Source organism: Propithecus coquereli, unplaced genomic scaffold (genome assembly GCF_000956105.1).
Source record: "Propithecus coquereli isolate 6110/MARCELLA unplaced genomic scaffold, Pcoq_1.0 Scaffold210, whole genome shotgun sequence".
Taxonomy (NCBI): Eukaryota; Metazoa; Chordata; class Mammalia; order Primates; family Indriidae; genus Propithecus; species Propithecus coquereli.
The window spans coordinates 4,494,875-4,514,748 of NW_012146079.1; the positions used below are offsets into that span (position 1 = coordinate 4,494,875).

General features: G+C 44.3%; 1 protein-coding gene across 1 annotated transcript in view; it reads right to left on the bottom strand.

The window, feature by feature from the left end:
- SMYD3 (SET and MYND domain containing 3) overlaps positions 1–19,874 on the bottom strand; it is a 583,727-nt gene that overhangs the window by 70,140 nt on the left and 493,713 nt on the right. The window contains exons 9-10 of the mRNA XM_012644393.1: positions 17,178–17,265; positions 12,955–13,129 (exon numbers count right to left, since the gene is read on the bottom strand). Of these exons, the coding sequence (XP_012499847.1) occupies positions 12,955–13,129; positions 17,178–17,265 (263 nt within the window). The remainder of the gene's footprint in view (positions 1–12,954; positions 13,130–17,177; positions 17,266–19,874) is intronic.

The following is a 19,874-nucleotide window of genomic DNA, read 5'->3' on the forward strand; positions in this document are numbered from 1 at the left end:
TGGACCATTACTGGCTCTGACACGAGTCATGTGACCAGGGAAATGCAATTTTCTAGCTTAAGCCAATCACAGACTGCCTCTGTGGTCAATTACATACAAACCACACGGCTAGGACATTTGAGGTTCTATTAAGAGAGAGAATGGAGGAATTAATGTCAGCAGAGCAACCAAAAATAATCTACTACAAAATACTAAGAAAATTTCTCCAACCTATTATTGATTTTTATTTCTAAATGCAGAGATTTCCATGTATCCCTGTTCATCTTGCTAGTATTGACCAAATGTTTCTGAATAAGGAGGTAATTTTGAACTTCGGTTCAGTCCCCCGAAGTATGATTCTTCTCTGCTTTGAATCCCTTGTAAATTTATATACATAAATTCTACATATTCATCTCATTAAGTCTTTGATAAAAATATTGATTTAGAACAACAAAAATGGAGCTTTGAAGCATACCATTATGTATTTCCCCAAAGGGATCTATCAGTCTGTTAAAGGTATAAATAAAACTCTGCAAGGTATAAATAAAACTCACTAACCCATGGTTTTCCATCTACAGAAAATGTACCAGGAGATACTATCAAATGCCTTGCTGAAATCAAGGTACACTCTTTCTGTAGCATTTCCAAAATGAATGCAGTCTTCTGGCTACATTCCCTAATGCCTACAGCCAGAAACAGTTCATACACATTGGGACTGAAGAACCCTCACAGAGTGGGTCACACCTGCCGTTAGATGCAAGACGCCCCCACACAACTTCTCTGCCTCAGTTAAGGCCTCACCTGCCTCCCGACCCATCCTTCCTTTATAGTTAACAGACTTCCTCCCAAGCAGCCAGCTTGTGCTCTGGTTCTAGCGAGTCCTGCTGCTCCCTCTGAAATTCTGGGAATCTGCTCGTGCAAACTTCATTCCTAATGCATAACCATAATGATGCTGAGCTGCTGCTTCTTTCTCATATCATAGTCTTTTTATTTGCCACCCTTTGAACTCTCTTTGCTACCTTCAAACCTTTTTCTGTCTGAAATTCACACTAGACTATTTCTTAGAGTGGAAGAGTACAGCGGACATCTATTCTTCTGGTTTGTCCAGCATCCACCTACCTTCCAAGCTTTTGAAGAACTACTGTCTCATCCCAAACCTGTGTTGCCAGTAGGGCTGCCATCATCACCTCACCTCCCTTTGTCCAGGCACAGGTGGGCATGAGACCCAAAGAAGCCAAAGAAGTCCATCCAAAATACATACTTTTAAAATTTGGAGCTGGAGGGAACAGAACCTTTTCCTTTGTTACAGAGCTAAAAGAATGTGAATGGGGGAGGGGCAGGGGGGCTGCTGGAAGCCATCTGCCCTCCCATACCGTGAGGAAGACTATCTGTGTGGGAAAAAATGAGGACAACACAGAGGAGTGAGCACAGCAGAGAGAAACAGATCCAGGGAAGGAGGGAGAAGAGGACAGAGACAGATGGCCCAGACTGCATCCCTGAATTCTGTCACACCAGACCCGTGCCTAGCTGTGCAGCTGTGTGGGCAACAAATCCCCCGTGGGCAGGCACTCTGAGTTGGATTTCCGTCACTTGTAACGAAAAGAATTTTGATAGATTCATGTGGTAGGAAGACAGGGTGTAGTGGAAAGATCCCTATGGCCCTCTGCACTGCAGTAACAGGCTACACCTTTGTAACCAAGCAAATCTGGGTTCAGGCTATGAAAACATTTTTGTAAAAATTATAATCAAAATAAAATAAATGAACCCAAGGCCTTGAGTTGAACCTTGGCAAGTCATGTAACGCTTAACCTCAGCCTCCTACTATAGAGGACGAGACAGGCTAACTTCCTCCTCACCACGGCTGTGAAGATTCTCAGGACGAACAAGTTGGTCCACCGTAGGTGCTTAATAAATAGCAGCAATTACTTTTCAGTGTAAGAGAGTTGAAAGGTAGAGGAGAGTTCTGAAAGTCCTTTCACCTATTCTTCTAGAAAGATGGTGCTAACAAATAGCTGACAGATGCTTTTATGATCGTTGAACCTGATTTATCTTACATTGGGAGGACATTACGGCGACATCTCCCATTACAAGTGAGAGCAGATTCGTTCCTCTTTAATACTGAAGGGCAGAATTAGTATGACTGGCGTCCTTTGTGCAGCAATTTCTATCATCCATATTACTCTTTGAAGAGCAGGGCGCTGTCTCTACTCCCCCTCACTGCTCGAGAGCCCCTGCCGTCTCCCTCTTCAAGGGCTGCAGCCAACTAGACACTCTTGCTACTCCAGTTTCCTAGCACCTGGCTGGGCCACTTCCCTTGACTGTATCTAACAATAAGAATATTATACGTTTTCCCATTCAGTATCTCTCATGAGCTCAAAAGCTTTATATTAACTAGCCCAGAGGAAATTTTTCTTGCTTAAAATAACTTGGCAATCTCAAAAACTGGAAACTATAATTTTGAGGGTCATTTACACTCCATTTTTCATTTCTATCAAGGACCTCTTACTGTTCGTTACAAACGCTATCACCATTCTCTGTAAATGATCACATTTATGATGTTTGACAAATCAGTTTTATCTGTGCAATTTAATCGAAGGTCCACTTGTTTATGATTAGCGAATTTCTGAAAACTCAGTATGAAATTCACTCAAAATACACAAATAAATAGCATGTAAGCTTGCTGGTCAAATTTTTAAAAGTCACAAGTGTGTACTTTATATAAAATTAAAATGGATTTTTAATTCTTTTTGACTCTTTCAAAGTTATATCCATCAATTCCCATTCCTCAGGCCTGCCTGATTTTCTGTTGGCTCCCTACAGGGGAAATGGGATTTTTTTTCCTACTTTCTCTTGCAAGGGGTGAGAAGAGGAAAAGAGATAGCAGCTTTGTAGCTGCAGGGGCAGCCAAGCAAGAGATTGATTCAGCAGGAGAAATTCAATGCATCCCAAAAGAGTCCCTAAATTTCATATCCTGCTGCTTAGGGTACAATTTGTTGTAATAAGAAACTGAAGATTTTCTGTCAGGAAAGTCAAAGTGCTCAGTGATGGCTTGGGAAAGTTAAAAAAAAAAAAAAAAAAGTGAACTACAATGGGAAATGTTTTTATTCCGGAAATGCTTTCATAAACAGGAAAACTAATGACAATTTCTCAGAGCATATACATTGCTCATGTATTCTGGTGAACACAAAAAAGGAAATGTTTTCCTCTGCAGGTGACCTAGTCCCAGGGATTGGAGTGTGGCTTCCACCTTGCTCCACAGAGTAGCTGTTCCTACTGGGAGCCAGGCAAACACAACAGAGAAAAAGTACTTCTTGTGGCCTGGCCTGGCGCGGTGGCTCAAGGGCCAAGCAAGGCAGGCTGCAAATGGACGGGGTTAGTCCATGGCTGTGGGATTTTGAGGTCAAGGAAAATTGGTGACCTTGTCCAGGTAGGGATGGGCAGTAAAAGAGGGTCTGCAATACAGATAGTGAGCAGAGAGAACGTGCGTGAGCCAGAACGAAAACTCACCGAGGAGGAGAACGAAGGACAGAAAAACAAAGGGATTCTGAAGACAGATCCTGGAATCAGCACCTGAAGCATTAGAGTTCAGGAAAAGGAAGCCTTTTACGAACTGTGAGCATCTGTGGACCGGGAGAAAGGTACAGGTAGGAACTTCCGTTTTCCTTGGATACCCTACCAAGGGAGGCACAGGGCTAGGGACTCTCCAGGGTGGAGAAAAACTTTCACTAGGGAGTTATCCAAAGGGGTGAGGCAGATCCTAGTGGCTCTGCTCCTGGTCTGAACCGGCCCACTAGACTAAGTGCTAGAATGAGTCACGTTGTCTTGGACGATCCAGCATCTCCCCCCTGCACATGGTCCTCGTGAGCTTAGTATTGAGGGAGGGGCTGGGAGAATCAGAAGGAGCAGGAGTTGGTGAAGGACAAATGGAGGAGAGTGGTGTTGGAAGGATGTTTTACACACTGCTTTAAAATAAAGGTTTGAAGGCTCTTAATTACTTTGAAGAGGCTCAGGGGGCAGGGACACTCCAACTTCCCGCAGAGGTCAGTAACGTGTATGGACGAGAATTTGAGTAGAACAGCATGTCGCTTACGTGATTTCCCCAGAACCCAGTGTTGATCGGTGCACTTCTTACCAGACCTTGTGAAGTGGAAAATTGGAAAGTTCCACTAAAGTGGAATTCTTAGAAAATTCCACTACCGGGTTTTTCTCCCTTGCGATCTTGCGATCCTTCCCTGAGCCACCTCCTCCTCCCCTGCGACCTTCCTGCGCCTGCGCCACCCCCCGCCCCGGCAGCTGCCGCCCCCATAAATCACCTGTAGCAATTAGTGTACCAGGCTGTAAAGTAGCTTAGGATTCTGCCTCACTAAAGTTAACCCCGTTGTAACCGTGCCCCTCCTCCTTAAGCAGAGTGTATAAAAGACTGCAATGCTCTTTGTCTGGTGCTCAGAATTTGGGGAGAGCAAATTCACCTTTGGGCCAAATTGCCAGCCGGCATGAAGTATAAAACCTGTTTTGCCAAATCTCTCAGTGTGTCTCTCGGTCTATTCCCAGCCAGCCCTGCTGTAACACTTGGACTTCTGTTTGCCCAGGTACTTCCTAGTATAAGTGAATGCGAATTTGGAGGGGCCCTTAACAATGCCTTTCAAAACAAAAAAAACAAGGAGGTGGCCAAAGCCGGCATTTGGGTGGCTGAGTGGTCCATGGAGACAGAACATCCCATTTCTTAGTTGAACGAGGTGGACAGAAGTGGTGTGGATGTGGGGAAGGGGGGTTCCATTCAGAGGTATTACCACCACAAGGACAATATCATCTCTGTACCAGGGTAACTATATCACAAGGATAAGCCACGGGCAAAGGGGATGACTCCAGGCATGGGGATCCTGGATCCTGGTCTAGTTCTTGGTCTGGGTTCAAGTTTAATGGAAGGTGGCAAGATTATTAATCCTAATTTGAAATTAGGAGCTGTGCTCCTAATCACTGTCTGATGAGGAGAGAGAAGAGGTATGTGCTTCTTGGGTCCTGGCCTAGCCTGAGGGCTCAAGAGCCAGGGAAGATTATGGGAATGGAAAGGGTTGATGCATGATTGTAGGGTTTGGGGGCAAAGAAGAATTGGTATCCTTGCCTCAGGTAAGGATGGGAGGCAAAGGAGGGGCTGAAATGTCAAACACAAGTGGTGTCATATGTCACAGACTACCTGGCCAAATGTACAGCCATGCAACTTCATACGAAAGGCTTTCTCAGCACTACTGCTCATGGTCCTGGGGCTCTCAGAAATGCCACTGCACATGGGTGTACAATCTTTGTTGATACTCAACCACCTGGTCAGCTATAGATGGGGCTGAAGGACCTGAAAGTGTTTTAGGCAGATTCTCTCTCAGGGCAGAACTTCTATTTTACATGTTATTTTATGATAAAGGTAGGTAGGTGAGAATTTAAGGATTTGATTTTAAGGCTATACCAAAAGCTACATAAACAAGCCATGCCAAGTGATCACATTCCCCCGTCAGTGTCCCTGGGAATGCTGGCTTCTGGGAGAAGGCATCCTCTGGTGGCCACCTAGTCCCACCAGGCTGGGGATGAGCACAGTCTCCGGGTTTGCCCCATCACTCCCAGAAGCCCGAGCATGCTGGCATGGGCTGCTGCTGGCTATCCTCAGAGCTCCTGAGCTCCAGCAAAAGCCTGAGAGCAAGAAATTATTTTTCCTAGCCAGATAGTTGCTCTCCACTGGGTCTAAATTCATGAAAGTAAGTGCAGGAGAAACAATCCTTGGGACTGATGTCCTCCAGGAATGAATAATCAAGAGGCAATGGTTGGCCTGGATCTAGCCAGGGTTATGGGCTGAATTATGTCCCCCTCAAATCCCTAACCCTCAATATCTCGGAGTGTGACTGGATTTGGAGATAGGGCCTTAACAGAGGTAATTAGGTTAAAATGAGGCTGTTAAGGTGGGTCCTGATCCAATGCGACTGGTGTCCTTAGGAGAGAATTTGGACCTAGAGAGATACCAGAGATGCACGTACAGGGGACAACCATGTGAGAACGCAAGAGAGAAAGCGGCAGTGTTTTTTTTGTTTGTTTATTTGTTTGTTTTCAAGACAGAGTCTTGCACCACCACATCCAACTAATTTTTCTATTTTTAGTAGAGTCGTGGTCTCACTCCTGCTCAGGATGGTCAAACTCCTGAGCTCAAGCAATCCTCCTGCCTCGGCCCCCCAGAGTGCTAGGATTACAGGCCTGAGCCACCGTGCCCAGCTGAAAGTGGCACTCTGAAAGCCGGGGTGGGGCAGGGGGAAGAAAAAAAAACGAAAGCCAAGAGAGAGGGCTCAGAAGAAACCTGCTCCTGCTGGTACCTTGTGCGTGCTTCCACGCTCAGACAAGGAAACAAGGAACTCGCTTGTTTCTCCCCCAGCCCTGTTATGAGCCCCACTGTGCACTTGTCCCCTTGCCCCAGGTCTGTGTGTCTGCTTCCACATGAGCAATAGCAGCTGTGGGTTTTCCTCCTCCTCTTCTTCCTCCTCCGCCTCCCTCCTTCTATTTTTTCTCCTCTTTCACCTTCTTCTTTCATTGTCTTCTTTTATTTCTAGATTCTGAATTAACAGAGCCCTTCAGAATTACATTAAAAGGGCTTATTTAAAAAGTTAAATTAAACATGTTTGGGTCTTGATGAACCCTTGCCCCATTGCTGGGCCAGTGGTCACTGCCCCAGTGTCAAGACAAGGGGCTGTGGCAAAGAAATCAACCTTATAGAACTGACTGCAAACAGAAAGAGGCCCTGATTAGACGTGCCAGGTAACTCAGTATTTTTACACACATACACACGCAGAGCTCAAAATCTTGTGCAAAGGTTCTGCCACCAAAGATACTTTAACTGAAAACTACAGCATGGAAAAAATGATTAAGTGGCTAAAGGATTACTGTCCACATCAATAAGCAGAGAAGAAAACATTTGTTCATTTACTGGGTGAAATAATTCTCTAGACCTCATCACAAAATGGCAAACAACAGAAGTGAAAGAATGTTGGATGAAGTTCAGATACTCGTTTCCTCTTCCGGGTAGAGAACTAGCTCTGATATATTCTCTACTCCAGGAGCGTGGTTTAGGAAAGTTCTACACCAGATACAAGAGCCAAGGACCCTGCAGGCCCTCTAGGAAGGCGCTTCATTGACAGAGATGCTAACGCAGCATCCTCGGAGAGCAACCTAACCACATCCGTGCAACCCGGAGAGAGGAGGGAATGACAAAGGCAGGCCCAGGTAGGTCGCGGGTGCGTGACTGCACCATGGTCCCCACACTGTAGCATGCGCCCGGCAAGTTCTGCTGGCTCCTGTACCAGGATGTCACAGCGATTGACAAAACCCCACAAAAGAGCAGTTGTAGGCCTTCAGAAGAAAAAGCAGCTTGAAAACAGTAGTAGAAGGTACAGCTGTGAGGAAGCCTCACAGTTTATCAACTTATCTGCCAAAGCTTGAGGGAAAAGTTAAAAAATTACTGGCAAAATGAAAACGGATGTGGCTGCTATGTAATTATTGGCAACCTTGAAGTTACAAACACCTGACTTGTGAACACGTCATGTACACGAACTACCAGCTGCATTTTACTTCTGTCCACCTACCCTCATTTTTTTCTGACAACAAAGTACAGAAAACTAGGGGAGCTGAAATCTCACTCTCCTCAGCTTTCTCCTCCTCAACGGGGGTTTCATGCCCTCTTCCCTGTCTCTGATGACGGCCTGTTTGTCGCGTCGTCATTCTTGTTCTTCTGCCTCTTTCCCAGGTAACTCGCAAAAATGCCATTCCCACCTCCACGAAAATACTACTTATGGACAACAAAGTCAATACCAACAATCTCATTCTATAATGCAGCCTTTGCTCAAGGAAAAGGTGAAGGCCCTTATATATTTTGAAATAAATTTAGATCAAATACAATAAAAATCAATGTCATCCCTTCTCAAATTTTTTTGAGGAAAGAGCGATGTTCTCGGGGGTGGGAGTACAATTTGGTGATAGTTATCCAAATTATTTTTTGTTTTCTTGTGTTAAATTTTTTTGACATATAATATTGTACATATCTATGAGGTACACAGTGATGTTGCAGTACATATGCTGTGTAATGATCAGATGAGGGTAATTAGCATACCATCGTCTCAAATAGCTATCATTTCTTTGTGTTGGGAACATTCAACATCCTCCTGCTAACTACTGGAAACTATATATTATTAACTATAGTCATCCTACAGTGCTATAGAACACTAGAACTTATTCCTCCTATTGCGCTGTGATTTTGCGTCCTTTAACAAATCTCTTCCTAGCCCCCGTTTCCCTCTCACCCTTCCGTTACCTAAATTTAGAATGAACATTACTTTGATGCTGTAAGTTAACATTTAGGAGTTTGTCATATGGATTTACCCCATGGACTCAGTCACATCAGTACACTGAGACACAAGTACCTGAATGTTAACCACAGCATTGTTTGACATGGAAACCATACATGGAGACAATAGAGGCTGATCTAGAAATCATGGTATATTCATGAGATATGAAATACTATGTATCTGTTAGAAAGAATGAGGGAGACATTCAGGAGTTGATCTAGGCAGATGACCACACCCTGTTGTACAGTGAAAAAAGCAAGTTGGAGAACATGGGCTAGAGAACGATCCCATTTTTTTTCTTTCCCTCTGTTCACTACGCAGAGTCCTTGGCTTCCTCTTCCCTTTTCTCTTTCTTGTCCCTACTCCTCCACACACCACCTTCGTGGGCTTATTTTAATAGTCAGTTGGGACCGCGTCTTTCTCCAGGTAGGATAAGAAGAAGAGTGGCAGAAAGGAAGGAGAGGAGGAGGAAGCGGAGGAGCCTCTGTCAACAGTTGCGAGGGGAAGAGGGCAGAGAGTGAGGATGTAGGATAGCAGGGAAGACAGACAAAGAATGGGGAAATGGCGCTTTAAGGAAATGGTCTGCGTACGACAAATGGAACACTTGTTCTTTTTTTTTTTTTTTTTTTTTTGAGAGATCCTGGCAAGTGCTAGGATTGCTGATTTACCTTCAATGCGCTCTTTTTGACTTGAGTCATACGGGGCTTTGGAATATATTCAGTGAGCACTTCACACATAATATTTCAAGAAAGAAACTTCTAGCCATGGTTCCCTTTGGGGAGTGAGACAAGAGTTTGAAGATGTGGGTGATGTTTACCTTCCTGTCCTTTTAAAAATGTCCTTCCCGGCCGGGCGCGGTGGCTCACGCCTGTAATCCTAGCTCTCTGGGAGGCCGAGGCGGGCGGATCGCTCAAGGTCAGGAGTTCGAAACCAGCCTGAGCAAGAGCGAGACCCCGTCTCTACTAAAATTAGAAAGAAATTAATTGGACAACTAAAAATATATAGAAAAAATTAGCTGGGCATGGTGGCGCATGCCTGTAGTCCCAGCTACTCGGGAGGCTGAGGCAGAGAGGATTGCTTGAGCCCAGGAGTTTGAGGTTGCTGTGAGCTAGGCTGACGCCACGGCACTCTAGCTTGGGCAACACAGTGAGACTCTGTCTCAAAAAAAAAAAAGTCCTTCCCTAGAAGTATATACTATTTTCACAATAAAAATTAAGTTAACAGAACATGTGTGAATATACTGAAAGTCCCCTTCAAAGCCTGAAAAAGCCTCTATATATCTCCTTATCATTTCTGATTCCTACAGAAAAATCAAGTTTAATTAGTATTCAACATAATATAAAACTTAATTTTAAAACAATTTGTATTCAATTTGGTTTTGTCTTTTCCTCTCTTGTTTTAAATTTGTAGCACACATTGGTAACATTACAGGCTGAGTAGACTTTGATGGGCTAGTGTAGGGGTCTCACCATGATCTGCAACACAATCTTTTACAGGAAAATGCATTCCAAGTCCTAAACTACAAACCAGTTACGTAACTTTTGGAATCTGACCCATCTGATGGTTAAGATTGGACTGAATTAAACTTTTTAATAAAATTTATGAAATACCTTTAAATTATTTTCATTCTGCTTAATGTTTATAATGCTAAGGGACAGATGACTATGCGTATATTAACATAAGCACAGATAGGCACACAAATACTCTCAAAAGACATAATAATATAAGCCAATACTAAAGCTTATATATTTTGTTTATGTGAATTATTTCCAATTTGCTTTATGAAACATAATGAACCTGATAATGAGTTGCATCATACAAACTGAGTAAAATGTATTGAGTAAAAATAAATGATAGAGTATCAAGAAGCGAGCTCAGGGCAGTGATGTGGATAAAAATGGAATAGGGACGCTTTCTCCTGTGAGGTCAGCAATTAAAATTTAGCCAAGGACAGGAGTGACAAAATCAACCCTAGAGACTTGACCTCGATCTAGTTGTTGCGCACAGTATATCAACACTGTAAAACTGCTAAGGCAGATGGCAATCCAGGCACCTCTTGGTAACTCATGCCTAGCCAACTGTGCGTGTCCTTGGCTAGAGGTGAGCAAAAAGCCCCCTGCACGGGGCTGACAGCACACGGGGCGAATTCCCTCAAGCCCACAGGAGGGGTGAAAACCACTACCAACATCTGTTCTAAGATTCCGAAAGGGCTTGCAGGGCATCTGACCCATTTGTATACATTCCTTATTTTCACTTTTGCCTGAGCTAAAGGGAAAAAAGGCAAAGTATGACAGCATCTACCCCTCCCATTCCTCCTAACTTTCTGGATTATTTATAGCCTTTTCCTCAACTACAACTTTGAAAGCAAATGGTTCAGATCTCACTCATTTGAAGTGGATCAATGCAGATTGGATTTTGTAAAATACAGAGCAACACAAAGCAACTCCTTAACATGCTCCAGGGAAGAGAAACCGAAGGAGGCTTGGAAATTTGTCACCCAGTGTCAGAACAGAGTACACATTTACAGAGAGACTGTGACTTGCCAAACACCACAAAAATATAACCAAACGTGATTATGGAGTATATTCTGGTGGACTTGGCCTCAGTCACAAGAAAGGCCTCTTTGTTTGACTCCCGTTTAAGTCAGCCAAACTGCCAGTTAATTAAGGGGTAAGTTAGTGCCTCAGAGAAGCCTTGGTAGGTGTGGGGAAAAGAGGATTCAAAAATAACATGCAGAATGGGCGTCCTTGAAGGTGTGTGGCCTTGTTTATGGAAGCACTAGACCAATTTAAAGTTTCTGTGCTTCAGAGTGGCCTGAGTGTGGCCCCCTGATGTCAAAAGGGAGGGGGGGGATAGGGCAGGAAGAGATGGTGCAGCAGTAGCCGGAGTGCGGGGCCAGCGGCTGCTGCCGTGAGCCTAGAGGAAGGAGGATCTTTTCGGTCTGCACCTCCTGGCTGGAGTCCACCCGCTCGCCTGGCAGCCTGTGGTTTGGCTGCTGAGAGCAAGCCCCAAGCCCCGGAGTTCAGAGAGGCAATGCCAACCATCCCGGCCTGCCTCTCGTTGCAACACCGAGGCTCAGAGAACGAAGTCTTATCTCTTTGTATGCAGTTCACATTTTCTGAGAACCCACAAGATTCATCATACTGAACAGACATTCGCTGCTCATGGGAAAGCCGACAGTCTCAGCCCTCAAGGCAATCTCTTATAACTTTGATTAAAGTTGACTCACAGTCTGGATTCCAAAGCTGTTCACCCACAAGGCAGTGGAAGAAACCACCTCCAGAAGTCCTGAAAACACCTTCAGGGTCACGCTGGTGCCACTGGCTGGCCTATGGACCTCTGCCGTCCACCTGGCTGGTGGAGCCTTTGCCATCTTCAGGCTCCTCTCGGCCTGCACCAAGCTCCTGCCCAGATCTGGTTTCCTGATCAAGTGCCTCGTTTCCAGCTTCCTACCTTTGTCAGAACAAGTATCTTAGACCCTGGATTCACTTCTGTCCTTGTCATGTTGATCCCAGTAACTTCCCCTCCCCGTTGTCTCCTGAAGGTCTTCCTCAAATGGGAACAGAAGTCCCCTGGGCTCTGCCCCCTTCCTACTCTGTTGCCTGTTGACCCATGTGTACAGGTCTGGTCCTGGATTCTCCCTCTGCTTAGATCCTTTGGGTTGCAGAGCTGGGAAGTTTAATATTTTCCCAGAATGGAGTCCCTGTTCCCCAGGGACCTCCTCTCTCTGCCACCTCCCCAGGTCCCAGGTGCTTTCATGGTATCTTCCCAGCAGTGACCTTGTTTTGTTCAAAAGACTGGGCTATTCTAACCTCACATTATGGTATGTATGTCTCTGTGCCCTTTCCCTTGGACTGATCTCAGTCTCACCTTCTAGACTCATGTTCTTAGCTCACTGGAAATCAGGGCCTGGCACCCACCAGAGCCAAACATCTAGCACTTGACTTCAACAATACCCACCCTCCCAAAGTCTAAGAACATTTAGGAGCAAAACACCTACTGGTTTGGAGGCATGGAGACCAGTCAAGAAACAATCGCCAACAGCTGCTTCACTGACTCAGTGACACGTTGAAGGAGGGCAGTCTCCCTGTTCTCTTGCTTGGTTCATGGGTGGTTATGAAGGCAAATGATTCGAGTAGAAGGACAAAGCCTGACAAATGCTAGGGCTCGTCATTACTGTCAGCCAGCCCACGGGCCCCACACCAGCCATCCTTACTCAGACCAGCAGAGGCTAATGACACAGGCTCCCGAGCTAGGTCAGAGCCCCGTGCTCCTCTCCAGCTCCCCTGACACCCTGTGCTTGCCTTTGTCATTGCAAGCACCACACCAAATTGTAATCGATCACCTGTTCCACATCAAGACAGTGTCTAATTACTCTCTGTATACCCACAGTGCCTGGCACATGGGAGGAACTTTACAAGTGATGAATGAATGCATAAGTGAATGAACAAAGTAATAAAGCAAGGTTTGGTTTTACACATTGGTTAAGAGCAGATGGGAACACTCAATATAGAGTAGTAATCAGAATGACTTCACCACATTGATTCTTTGCCCAAAGTAAAGACATTCTAGCCTTCACTTTAGCCCTCCCGCTGGGACTCACCTGTAGGGCTCCATGGTCCGAGTCCCGTAGAACAAGGCCTCCTCCAGCAGGCCGAGGTTGATGCAGGCGTCCATGGCGCAGTCGAGCACCTTCAGCTGGTAGATGTTGATATCGGGAAGCCGTTCAGAGTTGCTGCTTATAATCGCCTGGCACATGGCCAGAACCTGTTCCCACTCTGTTATTAACCTTAGTTAAGGATTCATTGTCTTTATCAAGAAAAAACAAAAGTAAAATGAGATTCCCTGAAAGGCTGAAAAGTTGCCAGGCACAGGAGGGAAGGAAGCGCCCATTATTTGCACAGATGAGCTGCCTAAAAGCACGCTTGAGAAACAAAAACGAGTAAGTGGCACCTAAGCAAAGTAAATTCTGTTTACATCAACAAACCATCTTCTAACCAAGCCTGTGCTTTGGGGGATTAAAATTTCCCCTTTCTTCGCACTCCTATATATCTTAAAATCTAGTCCTGAAATGAATGCAGCTCTTTATTAAACTAAAGACCAAGTTAGTTCAGTTTAAAATAATTTATTCTGTTAGCTTCTGTTTAAAAAGTGATCTGAAATTAAAGCAGCTTTAGAGAGATTCCTTTTCCAAGAGGAGGAGCTTGTGATGTTTGTCTCTGCGTTGTTTGAGTCTGGAGCTGACAGGAAACCAAAAACACACCCAACCCACAGGCACACAATACGGGGAGCAGTCTGAAAAAATTCATTTGCACCAGATCCCAAGCCTATACTTCACCAAGTCAGTCAAGGTTTTCTTATTTTACACACGGGAAGTAAGGGACAATATTAAGAACTTAGCTTATGCACATAAATTGCTGCCAAGGGGAAATGGTCCTTTAGAAAGGATGCGAAGAAGATCCAATATCCACTTCTCAGAGATACTGACTTTCTGATTAACCACAAGCCAACTTAGTCTCATGGAGCCTCGGTGTGACCACACTTTTCAAAACTGATGTTCCGTCTTCTCACAGAGGCGGCCAGAGGATTGAAGATCTGGCGTATGGAGTGTGCTCTGAATGCCTCCCAGGTGAATCACCTCAGAAGCACAGCAGAAGGCGAGAGTGCCGGACCTGGAACCTCACACCGTGTCTTTGCTGCCCTGCTGTGTTAGGCGAGGCAGAGACCAGGGAGAGCCATGGGCTGGGGTTGGCCCTTCTCCCACCTCTACTCCACCTTCAGCCAGTGGAGCTACAAATTCATGTGCTTTCACATGCTGAAATTCCAGTAGGGAAAAAAGTTTGGAGATTTCAGACACAGCAGAAGTAGCACAGCCTTTGACCGCAGATAGAGCTAGACTCAAATCTAAGCCAGTCCGTCATTTGTCACATTGGATGTTGAGGAAGTCAAAGTGCTGTGAAATAGGCCAGAAATAAAAATGCCTAAAGTTACTGCAAGAATTAAGTAAGATACTGTATGTAAAATGAAAGTATTCTTTGTGTGTTCTATCCTGAGCTAGGCAGAGTTCTGGGTGCCAGGGACGCAGTGGGAAAACCTTTAGTAGCCTGCACCAAGTACGTGTTACACAAACATCATACCTTCTTCCTTCCTTTGTCATGATCTTCCAGGCAGCACGACCAGTCTTAAAGAAAATGGGTCAGCGGACTGAGTTTGAAAGAACTTCCTGACTCCCCCACCCCCTCCCACAAGACCCAGTCTCTTCAGTCCAGTGCTCTCTGTGCCACCCACGCCCCCAGTATAAAAACCCTCTTCACCAATGTCCTAACGCAGCGTGCCCAGCCCCGAACAGACAGCCCACTGCACAACCTCCTTTCGTCCTCCCCTCCAGCAAAACCTACCTCTTCTAGCATTCATACCCTCAGGGCACTGCTTTCCAAAACGTCAGCAAAGGCTTCTAATAAACCAATGAAGCCATATGTGGGAGTGGGGTCTCACAGCTTCACGAACGCTTACGGGAAATATATTTTCTTTCCAGCAAGGGTCTCCTGGGGGCACAATACGTTACCCCCCAGGATGACTTCCTTCCCCGATGGAATTTCAAGCACCACAGTGCACGGCTGAGGGCCCTTTATACCGCACCTCCTATAATTTTAGGACGAGTCCTGTCTTGGAGGAGTTGACTCTGATCCCAGAAGAGGTAGACTTACTGAAGAAAAGTGAGTTGAAGAAAAAGTGATTTTCTTTGGTATTCATCCGCCCTGTGTGTTCACAGTTTGCTGAATGTATCCCTGAGGTTGGGGGCAGCAGTACCTTAGGCAATGTTCTCATTTTGTAACAGACTGCTAGGCGAACCTCTGTGGCTTTTCATTCCAGGATTAGGTAATTGACGAACTGTCAGGAGGAAGGACTGTCTCTTGCACAATGCTAAACATTTCCGTGGCTAGACTTGCACCTTATTTTAACATTGTGTTCTCTGACTTCCACTATTATTTGCCTGTTCATTTATTTATATGTTCCAACTCATTTTAAAGAGGTTTGAGGTGACAAGCCCTAGAAGTAAAAGCCAGATGTGATGTTCTGCAGCCACTCACAGGAAGACATCTACTTTATGCCCCAGCAAGCTGGAAGGGACTACATGCCAACTTCCCTTTGCAACGTTGGCAACTGTCTCCCTGCAAACAAGACAAAACCTTTCCTGTAAAACATCCCAGTGAACAACAACAAAAAAAAAACGGAGTAATTTTAACGAAGAGGCTTTTCCCTCAAGCTGATGTTGACATGTATTTGCTCAAAGACTTAGTCCCTGGCATTTGTTTGGCGTTTACTACTCTGTTCCAGTGAGGAGTTCAGCTCTGGACCTGTGCAGGGCTGGACAGCCCACCCAAAGAGAACACACTGCCAATGGACAGAACAGATACTTTGTTTCCTGAATAGTTTTAAACCACCATGAGGGGATTAGGGGAAAAGAGAGAGGGGAGCAAAGTAAATTCACTTGGGAGTTAATCAACGTCTTGAGGGTCAAAGACTGTCAAACCACAGAGCTTTTTCTCACCTCATCATGTTCTTCTAGTGCCTAAAAAAATCATCCCCCAGTTTCCTCTCGCCTTTAAAGTCGAATCTCCTGTGCAAGGCGTAACGGCCTTGCCACGTTTGCTTCCTCTCTGCTGAGCAACCGGTGATCTCTCCACAGTTGCCACTTCGCATTCTGTGTGTCGGCACCGGCTCTTCCCTCCGGTGGATGCTCCTTTTCCACTTTGGTAGCCTGGGAACTTCTACTAATCCTCCTGGACACCGCTCAGTGGTCGCCGCCTCCGGGAAACCTTCTTTAACCTCCCAAGTTGACTGCTGCGCCTCTGATGCCCCTACAAGTATACATCTTTACTAAAATTGTATTAATGTACATTTTACTGCCTCACTATGTGTGAGACTTAGGAGTGCAGGGCTGTGTCTTCTAATTTCTGCCTGGATCATAAGGTGCCAAGGTACCTGGCACAGAGTTAGTTTTCAGTAAATCCTTGTCCAGTTGAGATTGAACTGTAGCTGGGTTGTCCATGGGCCCTAATTCTGCTGCATGGGGCCACACAGAACAAGTCTACTCCTCTGCATCTTGCAGCTCTTTGAGCACACGAATACATACTTCTTGTTCCCAGAGTTGGCTGTTTTCTCTGTGTGTTCCGTCCCATCTATAAACAGGTTTTCAAATTTCTTCTTGATTTTGGTTCCACTCCTCAAAACTTATTTCAGTTTCTCTCTCTCTCTCTCTGTTAATATGTCCTGGCCTGCGCTGAACAGAAAATTCCAGATGACCTCCATCATAAACAATCTCTCCTTATTCTGAAGTTTGACCCAACTGTGGTCCTTACTATGCATGCCAAGAAAACTTACTGTGTAGCAACACCCATTGCCTTTGTAGTCATTGCTGATTTAACACGAGCTTCTAGGTCTGAGGGTTAGTGGCTTTAAATTATAGGGATTCTAAGCTATTCCTTCCTAAAGATGTAGGTGGTTATGGGAGGAAGGGAATTTAGCAATTTGTTACCTTTTACATATAAATACTCCTACTTACTTTCCTACTATCACCGGGCCGTGAATTTTGATTATTACCTGTTGGTGATGAGGTATTCATGCTGACCTCCCCACAACCTTCCTGAGCCATTACCCAAACTGCTGGCTGGGGCCAGGGATGCAGCTTGTGGCCGTGGAACAGAATGAAGACCAATGGCTCAGAGACAGATCAAACCCTGCCCTTGGCTTCAGTAACACTGGGCTCCACCGGAAAAGGAAGCCATTCCAGCAGTCCAATTCAATCCACAGGTGAAAGGATACTCCAGTGTGCCTTCAGTTCTTCAATTTTTTTCAGGGATTCTTGAACTTCCTTCCACACTTGCTCATCACCGGTTAACATATCAGCATCCTGCTCAGACCAAATTAAAAGACATGAAAGGAAGACAAATAACCCAATTAAAAAATGGGCGAAGGATATGAACAGACATTTCTCCAAGAAAGATATACAAATGGCCCATAAGCATATGAAAAGATACTTGACATCATTTATTGTTAGGGAAATACAAAAGCAAAACCACAATGAGATACTAATTCTTACCCCTAGCATGGCTATAATCAAAAAGACAGATAATAGCAAGTATTGGTGAGGATGTGGAGAAATAGAAACCATCATATACCACTGGTGAGATGAAATGGTACAGCTTTGGTAAATAGTCAGGTATTTCCTCAAAAGTTAAACATACAGTTAGCACATTACCAATCAGAGTTACCACATTAACAATTCTACTCCTCAGTATATAACCAAGAGAAATGAAAACATATGTTCAACAAAAACTTGTACACAAATATTCATGGCAACATTGTTCATAATAGCCAAAAAGTGAAAACAACTCAATGTCCATAACTGATAAATGGATAAATAAAATGTGATATATTCATACAATGGAATTTTATTCATCAGTAAAAGAAATGAAGGGCTGATACACGCTACAACATGGATGAACCTAAAAATCACGGTAAGTGAAAGAAGCCAATCATGATAGACACATATGATTCCATTTATGTGAAATGGCCAGAATATGTAAATCCACAGAGACAGAAAGTAGATTAGTGGTTGCCTAGGGCTCAGGGTATTGGAGGGAACTGGGGAGTGACTACTAATCAGTAGTAGATTTCTTTTCAAAGTGACAAAAATGCTCTAAAATTGACTGATGCTGGTTGCACGACCCTGTAAAGAGACTAAAAACCACCTAATTGTACGTTTCAACTGGCTGAATTTTGTCATGTGAATCGTATATCAATAAAGCTGTTACTTTTTAAAAAATCAAAGGGGAATAGGAGAAAAATAATTATTTGTTAAGAGACCTACAGATATAACTTTATCAAGTATGAAGTTATCAAAATGAAGCTAGGATAAATGAAGATAAGTAAAACTACATCCATATCAACCTATTGTGACTTCCGCAAAAACTAAAACCAAAACAAACAAGCCCCTCCAACATTTTAAAAAAGCAATTCAAAACAAAATGAAATTATGAACTACCACTTATGAAACGCCTGCTCTCCTATTTAGTAAGCAGGTCCTCCATCCCTCCTGTTTGCCATTTTGTCTGTGGCATCTAGCACAGTGTCTAGCACACAGTGGGTGCTCAATCAGCACGTGTTGAATGACTGAAAACCAAGCCACAGTTTTGACATATGTGGCACAGTGCTGGGGGCTTTACTCACATTGTCTCGTTTTATCTTCACATAGCTCTTTTACATAAGTGAGATCATACCCAGTGGGGTATACAGGCAGGGAGTGATCTACCCTGGGTCAGGTAACGAGAAGACACATTGTCTCCAGAATACTGACAGCCAACAATAAAACCAAAGGAAAGCAGGTCTGGTGATTATCAACATGTAACGACTCTAAACAATGCAGAGGTAAAATATTCTTCCCCTCTAGGTCAGAGGGCACCTAACAGCCCCCTCCCTGATATACCACTGATCATAACCACTTTATAGAAAACAAAATTGAGACTCAAAGAGATTAAGTGACTTGCCCCCAAATCACCAGCTTGGAACCAAAATTTAAACCCAGGTCTGTCTGATACCAAAAGGTTTGTATTCTTATCATATACTACTCTGCTTATCACAGACTCTGCTATGGACTCTTTAGCATGCTCAGCAAGTCCTAGTTCCTTAGAGCTGCACTGGCCAATACAGTAGCCACCAGGCACATGTGGCTATTTCAATTTAAATTAATTCAAATTAGATACAATGAAAAATTAAATTCCTCAGATGCACCAGCCACATTCAAGAGCCCAATAGCCACAGGTGGCTGTGGCTACCACATTGGACAACACAGATGTAGAACAGTTATGTCGCTGCAGAAAGTTATACTGGACTTGATTTTAACCCACTGAGACTCATATCAGGCTTCTGGCCAACAGAACTCTAAAATAATAAATGTGTGTTGTTTTAAGTCACTAAGTTTATGATCCTTTGTTACAGCAGCAATAGAAAACTAATACAGTCCCTAACTTATCTTTTGTGCTTCTTGCCATTGGTGCTTTTTATGCATGCCCCTCCCTGTACCTAAAATTAATTAATTTCATCACTCATTTATTCCATTAACACTGGAGTGCCTGCTAGGCACTGTTCTAGGCATTGGGGATAGGGAAGTAAAGAAATCAGATCCTCACGGTGTTTACACTGAAGAGGTAGGAGCAGCACAGGGCCACATAAAATCAACATACTTACATATAAACAAACATTTGTCAGGAGTGAAAATAGGGAAGAGGGATGAGGAATACCAGTACAGGGAGTTCCACTTCAAACAGGGTGATCAGGTAAGGTCTCACTAAGAAAATGATGTTAATATTTGAGTAAAGATCTGAAGGAGGAGGAGACACTAGTTCTAGGGAGAGAGGAGAGCAAGTGCCAAAGTGCTCAGGCAGGTGCAAGCCTGAATGTTCCAGAAACAGCATGGAGGCCAGTGTGACCAGAGCTTATGGGCTGCAGTTTGTGTGCATG